General features: G+C 44.5%; 1 protein-coding gene across 1 annotated transcript in view; it reads left to right on the top strand.

Annotated features, from left to right (window-relative positions):
* Window positions 1–632: 632 nt before the first annotated feature.
* Window positions 633–13,564, top strand: part of LOC129334058 (protocadherin alpha-C2-like) — a 280,693-nt gene continuing 267,761 nt past the window's right edge. Inside the window, exon 1 of the mRNA XM_054985991.1 lies at window positions 633–3,008. Coding sequence (XP_054841966.1) covers window positions 633–3,008 — 2,376 coding nt within the window. The remainder of the gene's footprint in view (window positions 3,009–13,564) is intronic.

The following is a 13,564-nucleotide window of genomic DNA, read 5'->3' as shown; positions in this document are numbered from 1 at the left end:
TATTGTAATAATTACACTTGATAGTGGCCAGAACATGGGAAACAATGGCACTAATAATTAAATTAATTAACCCACTTGTTTGTTAAAGAAATAAAACATAAGGGATTATGAAAACAGAGGAATATCCATGCAATTTATAACTTTTTAAAATTATTAATCCAAATTTAATACAAGAAATGATAAAACCGTACAATACAAACAGGAAAGGGATTAAAACTAAACCCTAAAAGACATTCTCAAAACCACTCTCATGCAATGTATAACTATAGAGAAAGAACCACAAAACATCACATGGTCTTCCTTTCCCACAAACATTTCCAAGATGATTGATTTCTGTGAGTGATACAAACTGAGTCACCTAAAAGAAAAGTGAGAAGCATTCAGGCAAAAGCTAGAAACAGCTTTGCCTGCAATTAACATAGTCAGTCACATGGTGTCGCTATTGCCTCAATAATCTCCTTGGAAACTGAAAAATACTGCTGTGCACCTTTAGGGAAAAAAATCAGGAGACAGCCAACTGCGATAAGATTCTGTCAGTGATGTGACTTCCTGACCACCAGTGGTTCACTAAGCCACCCATATTAACTTCATTTACTACAGACAATTTAGAAGCATCTTAATTTTATATCTCTATGGTTGTTATGTGGACAAATTCCTTGGAGACGAGGCGGCTGCTACAACTGGTTCTTCTTCACATAGCCTGGAAAATGGGGAGTGGCCAGCTCCATTATTCCGTGCCTGAGGAATCCCAGCACGGCACTTTTGTGGGTCGCATTGTCCAGGATCTCGGATTGGAGATGAACGAGCTGATGCCTCGGATGTTCCGGCTGGAGTCCCAAGGCCAAGAGGACTATTTTGAGGTAAATATGCAGAATGGTGTTTTGTTTGTAAATTCTCGGATAGACAGGGAAGAGCTGTGTATCAAGAGCTCTGTTTGTGCCATTCACCTGGAGGTGATCTTGGATAAACCCTTGAGGGTCTTCCATGTGGAAGTGGAGATTGCAGACATAAATGACAATGCCCCCATTTTCTCTGTCCTTGAACAAACATTGCTTATTCCTGAATCAAGACTGCCACATTCTCCTTTCCCGCTAGAGAGCGCTTCTGATTCAGATATTGGCACAAATGCTTTGTTGACGTACAAGATTGTTCCAAATGACTATTTCAGGCTCAGTGTCGTAACAAATGAAGACCATAGTAAATCTGCTGGGCTTGAATTAAAGAAACCACTAGACAGAGAAGACATCTCTGTGCATCATTTATTACTGACAGCTAATGATGGTGGCAAGCCAGAACTCACAGGAACACTCCAAATTGTGATAAATGTGCTGGATGTAAATGATAATGCTCCATTGTTCAATCAATCTGTCTACAAGGTCCAGTTGCCAGAGAATCCAGCTAATGGGACACTCATAACTACAACCAGTGCCACAGACTTGGATGAAGGAATGGCCAAGGAAGTTGCTTATTCCTTTAGCACCCTTGTTTCTGCCAGAGTTAAACATGTCTTCCAAATAAGTGAGATCACTGGTGAAATCAAGGTTGTAGGGTTACTGGATTACGAAGATAATAATTTATGGGAAATTCAAGTTGTGGCAGAAGATAAAGGCAATCCTCCCCTAGCTGGACACTGTAAAGTTGTGGTAGAGATCATAGATGCAAATGACAATGCCCCTGAATTGTCGCTAAAGTCCCTATCAGTGCCAGTGGTGGAGAATTCTCCACCAGGGACAGTAGTGGCTCTCATCAGTATCTCAGACAGGGACTCTGGAGTCAATGGGCAGGTGACCTGCTCCCTGTGGCCTCCTGGGCTTCCCTTCAAGCTGGTGTCCAATTTCAAGAATTACTACTCTCTGGTGCTGGTGGAGCCTCTGGATCGGGAACAAGTGGCTCAGTATGAGATAGTAGTAACAGGCCGAGATGGAGGGACTCCCTCACTATCAGCTAGTAAAAGCTTGGTTGTGCCGATTGGTGATGTGAATGACAACACACCCACTTTTGCGCAGCCTTCCTACACCATCTTTGTGAAGGAGAACAACCCTCCCGGGGCTCACATCTTCACGGTGTCCGCCTCGGACCCAGATGTGGCCGAGAACGCCTTGGTCAGCTACTGGCTGGATGAGAAGCTCTGGCCGCTGTCAAGCTACATCTCGGTGCACTCGGAGAGTGGGAAGCTGTACGCCCTGCAGCCCTTGGATTACGAGGAGCTGAAGCTGCTGGAGTTCCAGGTGAGGGCCAAGGATGCTGGGCTGCCCTCCTTGTGTGGTAATGTGACTGTGCAAGTGTTTGTGGTGGATGAGAACGACAACGGACCGGCAGTGTCTGGTCCATCCCAGGATAGCCCTACTCTGGTGAAGGTCCCAGTGGCAGCTGGACACGTGGTGGGCAAGATCCATGCCCTGGATGCTGACTCGGGCTACAATGCCTGGCTGCGCTATGAGTTGCATGATGCAGCCAGTGGCCCGTGGCGTGTGGGGCTTTACAGTGGAGAGATCAGTACCACGCGTGCTCTGGAGGAGGCAGAGGGCGGCAACAGTCAGAGTCTGCTGGTACTTGTAAAGGATCACGGCAAGCCGGTACTGTCAACCTCAGCCACCTTCAGCGTTTCACTGGTGGCCAGTGCCCAGGCTGCCCAGAGTGATGCCCGCCTCTCTGGGCTGGGAAGGAATACAAAGCCCCTGGCAGACAGCGCCAACCTCTACCTGATCATCGCCATCTGCTCCGTGTCCAGCTTGTTCCTGCTGGTGATTCTTGTGTATGTGGTGCTGCGATGCCAGAGTCAGGCCAAGGAGGCCATGATGTACGGTCCTGGCACAGCCACGCTGGTGTGTGCCAGTGAAGTGGGCAGCTGGTCGTATTCCAACCGCCATAGCCACATCCTGGCAGGAGTGAGTGGGGAGGCTGGTGCCAAGAGCGACCTCATGGTTTTCAGCCCCAACGTTCCTGTCTTTTCATCAAATGGCGAAGTGGGAAACGTGAAGGAGTTGGTTCCAAATTCATCTGGAGAGGTGAGTCACATCCTGGAACTGTTAGAAATGACAGTTATTATTCTTTTTGTGTGTGAAAATACTGAAGGGGGTTTCTGCTGAATAGCGTGGGGTTTGATAAGGAAGTCTTTGTATTTCTCAATATCTAATCTTTCTTCACATTTTCTGAAACTCTTACACTTAGTTCTTCATCCCCAGTTGAAAGGCTGATATATTGACACTTAAATTAAAAGGTTTGATTTATATTTATGATATATAGAGGACCTTCAGTGAGAATACAGAGGTAGTATGGAGCACAGAGAGAGGGGTCCTAATATTTTATTTACTGCATTTATACCGTGCCTTTTCCCCCAATGGGAATTCAGAGTGGTTTACATTGTTTTCCTCTATTGTATCCTCACAACAACCCTGTGAAGTAGGTGAGGCTAAGAGTGTGCAACTGGCCTTATGTCATCCAGCAAGCTTCCATGGCAGACTGGTGATTCAAACCTGGAGTCTCCCAGGTTAAAGTACTACACTATTATTACACAACACTGCAGTCCTTGGCTAATATTTTATGTGAATGAATCACTGCAGAGGTCACGTGATGGTGACATTTTATTTATGTAAGTTTTCAAGTTCCTTCCGTTTTTGTGAAAGAATAAGACCTTGCCTAATTCATACATTTCATTTTGATGCTTACATTCTCTGGGAGCCTTTTTCTTGCCATGGGCTGTATGAAGTCTAAACTTCGTAAGGTGTTTGCAGGGCTTTTTTCTGGGAAAAGAGGTGGTGGAACTCCGTGGGTTGCCCTCGGAGAAAATGGTCACGTGGCTGGTGGCCCCACCCCCTGATATCTAGACAGAGGGGAGTTTAGATTGCCCTCCGCGCTGCTCCAGTGGCGCGGAGGGCAATCTAAGCTCCCCTCTGTCTGGAGATCAGGGGGTGGGGCCACCAGCCATGTGACCATTTTCAAGAGGTTCCGGAACTTGGTTCCACTGCGTTCCTGCTGAAAAAAAGCCCTGGGTGTTTGTATCAAGTGGATCTTCTTTCTGAATAAATATGTCCAGGACTGAGGCATCAAAGATGGCCCACTGAAAATAAATTTAGGCTCCTCTCCAAGCATTTCTCCAGTGTGTTCTAGTATCCAGCAACAATGCAACCCCCCCCCCCAATCAATACTTTTCCTGCCTTCTTTAAATGGCATTGTGTGGGTAGTACAGACTTCTCTTTTGGACCATGTTGAGGAATTGTGCATCTGACTTCATTAGCTTATGCAATATTTCATTAAGCTATAGAAGCATCTTTTGCTGTATTAATGGTATTGAGTCGTGCATGTATGTGAAGTAGGGTAGATGTAGTACGGTTAGAGGAAATGCCCCCTTCACAATGCCATCCTAAGAATGGTTACTCCCTTCTAAATTCATTTAAGTCAGTGGATTAAATCTTCTTAGTATGGTTAAGATAATCTAATTATTTTCCTGCATTGTGCAGGGGGTTGGACTAGATGACCCTAGAGGTCCCTTTCAATTCTATGATTCTATGATTGCAAAACTCATATATGTTTGCATAAAGAATGTTTATTACCTTATTCCATGACTCCAGATCTAGCAGGTTTGTTTATGTTAGAGCATTGTTGCTCTTCAGTTTCTTGATTTCAGTTTCTTAATTTGGTTCATTCGTGTATTTTACAAGGGACACAATAATAACGTAAAGAAAAATCTTTTTTTTAAAAAAAAACCCCCTCTCTGCCTTAAATGACCAAATTGTGTATTTTATAAATTATTTAATGTGATTAATTGACAAGATGTTAATATGGAATGTGAATGTTATTTCAATTGTTTCCTCTTTGTTATAATCCTGTCTACTTATACAGAAAGGAAAAGCTCCATTAACAGTTTTAAGTGACACATGAGATAAACCTCAATATTAAAAACTCATATTTTCCATTAAGAAACAGCTACCCAGTCAAGCACAAAACGTTCCCGTGAAGCCAATGGCCAGTCTTTGTTTTAGTAGGGTGCAATTTTTTAAAAAAGTTAAATTGCTGCAAACAGAACTTATTATTTAAATGGCATTACTCAAACATTTATTTATTTATAAGATTTATTTATACCCTGCCTTTCTCCCCAGTAGAGACCAAAGCAGCTTATATCATTCTCTTCCCCTCCCTTTTATCCTCACAACAACCCAGTGAGGTAGATTATGTTGAGGGCATGTGAGTGTGTCAAGGTCGCTCAGCAGGTTTCCATGGCAGAGTGAGGATTTGAACTGGGAGTTTCTCAGATCCTAGTCCCAGTCTTAACATCTGTGCTTGCAATAATTGAAAATTTGCTATGTCTAAGCAGTACGGTTTGAGGATTGGTGTAAAAATCCTTGAATAATTATGAAATCAATGGGTCAAAGAGAATTTTCATCATATGAATATTTATAAATTATTTTAACTTTTAAATATTTAAGAAAAGAAGTATACAATTTTGGAAATTTTGAAGCTATGGGAAAAAACTGTTTTATTTTCCAGGAAAAAAAAATGGAATTTTTTGGAAGAATTGAAATATATTCACTACTTCAGTTCAGTTCAGTTGTGTTTATTGTCTTACCCATTGTCAGAACTGTAGCTAAATAATAGTTGTATCCAGACTACCTTCTGCAATCAGACAAGAGTCCGTTGTTTTCAAAAGATTTACTGAAAGAAGCAACCATTATAGTCCACTGGCCCAGATGCAATATCTGGGCGGGTACACATGTATTGTTACGAATGAAGGGCAAAGAATACAGTACAAAGTATTAAGACTCAGTAGGCCCAGCCTCCCCCCACAGTTCTCAAAACAATCCCTTTGAAGCTGAGAAAGTGAAAGTTTCCCAGGACTGGAAAAGCTGTAGTCAAAACATTCCTCTTGAGAGAGGTAGCTGCTATGGAACATCTTGGCACCTGTGAAGAAAGCACTCAGAACACTAAGAGAATTAAGATGGAGTCTCTTCGGTTACAATACATAGGGAAGCATTCTGAACCTGACATTTCTGCCCTCCCTAAAACTCCCCCCCCTGGTTTATGCGGATAGTGAGTATGAAATGCTTTTACTAGTCTAGGAGCATGAACATGTACAGAGTTCACCCATTCATCTAACCCAGAGTCAAAGTCTTTCCATCTGATAAGATAAAACGGTTGATTTCTTTTAAGTTTAGAGTCTAAGATTTGCTGCACTTCGTAATGGGTCTGATCATCAATCAAAGTAGGGATAGGAGGGGCACGGGTGTGCCATTGATTTGCTGGGGGAACTTTTTTCAAGAGGCTGACATGGAATGTATCATGTACATGGCGTAGGTTTTTTGGTAAATCCAGGGCTACAGTCACTTTATTGATTACTTTACGAACAGGAAAAGGCCCCAGAAATTTCAATGCTAGTTTTCGGCTGGTTTGGGTGACTTTTAAATTTTTTGTAGACAAATAAACAAGATCTCCAGGTTGTAAGTCTCATTCGGCCACACGATGGCGATCAGCATACTTTTTGTAATCCTGTTTGGCTTTGTCAAGATGTTGTTTAATTAGAGTCCATTGCTGAACTGCTTCCCCCCACCATTCAGAAACATCTCTGGACGCTGAAGTAGGAGGGGGGAGCGCTTCAAACGGGAAGGGTTTGAAGTGGAAGCTATACACTACTTTGAAGGGTGTTTCTCCAGTCGAGGTGTGTACGCTATTATTGTATGAGAATTCTGCTAAGGGAAGTAAATCGATCCAGTTGTCTTGTTGAAAATTGATATAACAGCGGAGGAACTGTTCTAATATTTGATTAGTTTTTTCGGACTGTCCGTCGGTTTGAGGATGATGGCTGGAACTTAAACCTTGCTCAATTCCCATAATCTATAGAAGCTCCCGCCAGAAGTTGGCAACGAACTGTCCACCGCGGTCCGAAATCACCTTTGACGGAAAAGAATGTAATTTAACAATGTGTTTTAGGAAGATATCTGCTAGCTTTCGGGCCGAGGGTATAGTGGTGCAAGGTATGAAATGAGCCTGCTTGGAGAATAAATCCACTACAACCAAAATGCAAGTGTGGCCCTTGGAGGGGGGAAGATCTGTGATAAAATCCATGGATATGGTTTCCCATGGTCTGTTTGGCGTTTCTAAAGGTTGCAAAAGTCCGGGCGGTTTGCCTTTGCGTGATTTGGCACTGAGACAGATGGGGCATGACGCTATATATTGGGAAATGTCTTTGCGCAGGCCTGGCCACCAGAATTGCCGTTGCACTAGATGGAGTGTTTTTAAGTACCCATAGTGGCCAGCCGTAGGGGCGTCGTGACAGCGATGTAACACTTCTTTTCTTAAACTGTTGGGTACATAAAAGCGGTCCCCCCAAAGCCCACTCTCCTGGTTTGGATTGTTGTAACTTTTCCTTGGGTACATTTCCCCCCTCCTTTTCCACTTCAGCCTTCAGTATTTGTCTCCACCCTTGGTCTGGTTGAGGAGGGTGGGTGGCGTGACTGCGCATTGTAACCACTCCCCCTAATTGCGTAGGTGAAAAGACAGTGTCTATGGTCTCCTCCCTCTTGCTCTTATGTTGAGGCATGCGCGATAGGGCGTCGGCAAGGAAGTTAGTTTTGCCGGGCAAAAAGTTCAAAGTAAAGTTGAATTTAGAAAAGTACTCTGCCCATTGCAATTGTTTGTGGAGAACAAAATGGCTATTCCCTTGCAAAACAGCAAAATGGAGGAGGAAAAAATCCACAGGGAATATCCACAGTATTCCCATTGCAATTGTTTGGCATTTAGCCTTTGCAGAAGGCGTAGGGCTTCTAAATTCTTGTGATCCGTCCAGACCTCAAACGGATGACGGGCTCCCTCTAGCCAATGTCTCCAGGTGGAGAGCGCCGCCTTTACAGCAAAGGCTTCCTTTTCCCAAACATTCCAATTTCTTTCAGGTTCAGAAAATTTTCGGGATAGGAAGGCACAGGGTTTAAGCACATCGTCCTCCCCTCGCTGCAAGAGGATGCCTCCAATCGCCGTATCGCTGGCGTCTACTTGCACTACAAATGGGCGATTTTCGTCAGGGTGCTGTAGAACTGGTTCGGAGATAAATTGGGTTTTGAGCTGATTGAATGCTGCTTGGCATTGGGGTGTCCATGACAATTTAGCGCTTGGTTTTTTAGCTTGTTCCCCTTTGTCTTTGGTTTTTAACAGTTCAGTCAGGGAAGTGTTATTTGAGCAAAGTTTGCTATAAACTCTCTATAAACATTGGCAAACCCTAGAAAGGAATGTAGTTCCTTGCGCGTAGTGGGGGTTTGCCATTCTTGGACAGCTTGCACTTTGCTCGGGTCCATTTTTAGACCATCTTTGGAGATACAATATCCCAGATAGGTGAGTTCCGTCTTGTGAAACTCACATTTGGATAGTTTAATGGGCAATTTGTTACACATTAGAGTAGTTAAGACTTTTTTCACCAGTTCTACATGTTCTTCTTCAGATTCTTAATAAATTAAAACGTCATCTAGATACACCACTACTCCTTTGTACAAAAAGTCATGCAATACTTCATTGATCATGGACATGAAAACCGAAGGGGCCCCAGCCAGGCCAAAAGGCATAACTAAGTATTCGTATTGGCCGAGGGGTGTATTGAACGCGGTTTTCGATTCATCGCCTTCTCTTATACGAACGTGGAAGTAAGCCTCTTTTAAATCCAATTTCGTAAAGATCTTACGTTGTGCCACGACGTTGAGTAGATCTCGGATGAGTGGGATGGGGTAGGCATTGCTGGAGGAGACTGCGTTAAGTCCTCTAAAGTCTGTGCACAGTCTCAATCCCCCATCCTTTTTTTTGACAAATAGTACTGGAGCAGCATGCGGGCTATTTGCGGGTCGGATGAATCCTCTTTGAAGATTAGTGTCAATGAATTTGCGGAGCTCCTCTCGCTCATTTGGGCTCATAGGATACAGTCTGCCTTTAGGTAAAGATGCCCCCGGTAAAATTTCTACGGCGCAGTCCGTCCTCCGGTGGGGAGGTAAGGAGTTGGCCTCTTCTTCGGTGAAGGCTTGGACATAAGCTCTATATTGTTTAGGTATTTCGTTGAGTTCTTCTTGAGTTAACAGGGCTTGTTCAATGAGAGTAGGGTTTTTGCCCCAGTTTTGATTCCAACGATGGTTTGCACATTTCTCATGGGAAAATGTAATGCTTCCTGCTTTCCAGTCTATATAGGGGTTGTGATCCCACAACCATTTACTTCCCAATATTAAAGGATACTTTGCTGTAGTACTAATTACGAATGATCTCGTCTCCCAATGTTGTCCCATACCTGTAATGACCGGTATGGTTTTGGTAGTGACAGGATTCATATTAGTGCCATCCATTTGTTCAAAAATGACTGGAGTTTCCAGTTCTTTTACAGGGAGTACTAATCCATTTACTAAGGCTGGTGCAATAATGTCTCTAGAGCAGCCCGAGTCTATTAGGGCTTGTACACGAATATGTGTTTTTCTTTCTGGGTTAACTAACGTTACTGGTATGAATAATATGGACCCATGAGGTCTTTCCGGAGTTGGAACTGACTTGTTTTTGATCTGCCGCTTGGGTCCTTTTACGACAGATCCATCTCGTTTCCCGAGGCGGGGCTTTCGGGGTTTTCCTTTCCGATTAGGGCTGTTGAATCATAGTTCATAATTTCTTCGAGCTCTAAGCCTTTTTTGGGAGGATTTCTTCGGAAAGTCCCTCTGCCTCTCGACGGTCTGGGAGCGGGTGTCGGGCAGGCTGGCGTGGGCTGAGAGGTGGGGGCTGGACGTCTTGGTAGGAACGGAGTTCTTTGCACAGGCTGGAACGGACATTGTGCTGCAAAGTGACCGCTTTGGCCACACTGTAGACACAATCCTTGTTGCCATCTAGCATCTCTCGCTCCCCTAGTTGCATATCCAGCACCCTTGCTCCCTCTCACAAGTACAGATGAGCGCCGGTGCCCAGCGGTCTGTTGCTGTTCAACCAAGCGTACTTCTTGCATACGATTTTCCACCTCACAAGCTAACTGAATCCACCCCAAAAGTGTGGGGGGATTATCTTGCATCAGGGCCCTGTCCAATAGTCTGGGATTCATGCCCTGTTTGAACAGAATTATTTTGGTGGACTCCTCACACCTTGGACATTTGGCGGCCAGCTGTCGGAATTTTGTAACATAGTCTCTAGCCGACGTGCTGCCTTGTCTAATAGACTGTAATTCTGTTCGAGCTCTACTTTCTTCCAAAGGGTCTTCGTATTGGGCGCGGAGCGCATCTACAAGACCTTGTAATGTGTTTAATTCAGGGGCCCCCAATTCGTAAAGGGCTACATACCATTCTGCTGCTTTTCCTTGTAGGCGAGACCCCAAGTGTTCGATCTGGCTGGCTTCATCTCCGAACAAATGTCCCCAACGGTTAAAGAATTGTAAAGCTTGTACTAGAAAAAATCCTAGTTTGGACGGGTCTCCGTCGAATGTGGCTTCCAGTTTTACCCACCCCATTGGCAATTCCGGGTGTCTGGCTACCGGTGCAGGCCGTGGGTAATATTCTATAGGCACTGGTTGGGGTCCCCCATCTGGGTACTGTGGATGAGGCTGTACTGGGGGAGGTTGTATTGGAGGTTGCTGGGGTCTCGGTTGAGGTGGTAATGGAGGAGGCGGTCCTCTCGGTGCCGGCTGAATTGGTGGCGGAGGTCCCCTTGGGACTGGTTGAACTGGCGGAGGGGTCCCTCTAGGCACTGGCTGTAGCGGTGGCGGCGGTCCCCTCGGAATTGGTTGTAGCGGTGGAGGAGGTCCTCTTGGAATAGGCTGTGTTGGGGGAGGAGGTCCCCTCGGTCCCGGTTGCAGTAGAGGCTGGGGGGTAGTACCCCGTCCTATCGATCCCGTCAGCGGGTATTGCCGAGGAGTGGTACCCCGTGCAATCGGTGCTACAAGCCTCGGCAGGAACGGCTGCCCTTGCTGTACAGTTGTAGTCGGGGGGGTAGCTGGTGGTCCTTGTGGCAGAATTGGTGCGGGCGTAAGGATCGGAGCTTCCCCTGGCGGGTGCTGCGGGGTACCCCCGGGAGGCGGCGGAGTTCCCCTCAGCTCTTCTCGTGGTGGTTCCCCTCCTCCAACTATTTCCTCATCCTCTTCTTCTTCTTCTTCGGTGTCGGTCGACTGTTCATCGACTGGCCCTGGTGTAGGGTTCAGTGACTGTACAGGTTGTTGTGAATCGGCAGTTAATGGGAGTGGTTGATTGGGTACCCCCGTTTCTGTCCGCGGAATAATTTTTTGTAAAGTTGACAAGCTTTGACTGATACTCTGTACGCCTGAGGCCGTCTCTTGGCTTCCTTCTGATCCCCCAACCACCAACACGGATAGCAAATGAACTGCATGGGCCAGACTCTCTTCCATACTCGACAATCTCTCCTCTAGGATCTGTACCCTATTCGAGTCCACCGCCGTGGTCTCGGTTTCAGCATACTTCTGGGGAGGTTCACCAGGGATTTGTGTAGGCTCTAAATACTCTGCATAGGATGCCCCGGGCCACGGTCTTATTTCTCCCATGCCCTGGGTCCCGTTACCTTGCTCTTCCTGCGATCTCCCCGCCAGGATTCCTTTCGCTAATCCTGTAACCGCCGAAATTCCAGCATCAACTGCTATGGTTCAGCTCTGTAATTGTATCCACGTGTGCTCACTCGAATCTTGTTGCCCCGTCCACGGAGCAACTTCTGTATAATCCCAACTCATTACATCGCGGTAGGACGTTTCCCACGTTTTGGTACTATCCGAAGCTCTTCAATCCCACTCCAACTGGTCGGCCTCACGGTTCCAATAGTACCAAGGTTGGCTACTGGGATGCTCTGCAATCACCGCCAAATTCCGTCGGCCTTCCATCGGGGTTTGCGTGAACACAGTACTCGCTCTCCTTTCCCTCGCGTCTCTAGGTCTCGATCCCCACTGTGTCAGCATTCGTAAGGATATCAGTGGGTCAGCTGCTGCTGTGGGCTGAGTATCCATTCTTCTAGGCGCGAGGGTGTATATTGTAGTAACAGAAGACCCTGTTCCTCTTTGAACAGGTCCTTGAGGTTCCAGTCCTTCCGAACCGGGGGAGGCATAGGGATCAAACAAAGGGTCCCTGTCGGGAACGGCTTTGGTATCTGGCTGCTCCGGTTTAGGCATTGGAACAGATGTGATTCGTAACAAAATGTCAGAACTGTGGCTAAATAATAGTTGTATCCAGACTACCTTCTGCAATCAGACAAGAGTCTGTTGTTTTCAAAAGATTTACTGAAAGAAGCAACCATTATAGTCCACTGGCCCAGATTCAATATCTGGGCTGGTACACGTGTATTGTTACGAATGAAGGGCAAAGAATACAGTACAAAGTATTAAGACTCAGTAGGCCCAGCCTCCCCCCACAGTTCTCAAAACAATCCCTTTGAAGCTGAGAAAGTGAAAGTTTCCCAGGACTGGAAAAGCTGTAGTCAAAACATTCCTCTTGAGAGAGATAGCTGCTATGGAACATCTTGCCACCTGTGAAGAAAGCACTCAGAACACTAAGAGAATTAAGATGGAGTCTCTTCGGTTACAATACACAGGGAAGCATTCTGAACCTGACAGCCATAGGCCATAACAATTCAAACGAGAAAACAGTAAAACAAAAAGCACGACAATATATAACAATTGAGTAAACATGGACAATAAAATCAATGGCTTACAGTGAGTCCCAACTTGTATTCACTACTTATTTTCCTATCAAACCTGATTTAACAACATAAAATGAATAATTTGGAACTTAGCATATAAACTTCTACTATTTGCATATTTATAGAATTTAAAAGTATAAATGTCTCATTTTACTATAAGAAAAGTTTATATCCAGAAATGATGAGAGAGTTGCAAACTGCTGCAACCTATATGACATGAGCACACATATCTTTGTTTTTGTCCTTTGGAAATACTGAACAGACTCCTTTGACTTTTCATGTTATCCTTTGGAGTGGGTAAAACCTTGTCAGTACACCTCTTTACATTATTAGAGGTGTTCCTTTGACTCCTGTAATCTGTTAATTTTTTCAACAAACTATTCTTTGTTCATGGTACAGCCAAGATGAGACTTAAGGGTATAAAAGCAATTTTTATTGCCATTGATAAATGTATAACCAATTCCAGATATGAACATTCAACTCTGTCTTAAATAGACAGAATAAGTTTTCGAACGGGGAAGATGTTTTTTAAAAAATATTTTTTATTGTTTTCCAACACATATATACAAACATGAGACAGTTATCATTTTACTTGTCGATATCTATTATCTATTTCTTTTATCTCTTATATTCCACCTTATTACATCAATTGTGAGCTCTATTATGTCATTATACAGTTAATCTTAGTATCATATTTATGTTTACTGGTTATTGTTGTTTGTCATCCATTTGTAGAAGGGTTCTCGTGGTACAGAAAAATCTTCCACTTGCCCTTTCATTAACAGTGTTAATTTATCCATTTCTGCTGTCTCCATTACCTTTGTTATTAATTCTTCTTGTTGGGGGACTCTTTGTTGTTTCCAATAGGTTGCTAATAAGATTCTAGCCACTGTTATTATATGGATTACTAAGTGTTCTTGCTCTCTCTTCGTAT

The sequence above is a fragment of the Eublepharis macularius genome, chromosome 7 (assembly GCF_028583425.1).
Source record: "Eublepharis macularius isolate TG4126 chromosome 7, MPM_Emac_v1.0, whole genome shotgun sequence".
NCBI lineage: Eukaryota > Metazoa > Chordata > Lepidosauria > Squamata > Eublepharidae > Eublepharis > Eublepharis macularius.
The sequence above is the reverse complement of the archived record's forward strand: the minus strand, read 5'-3'. Positions and strand labels throughout refer to the sequence as shown.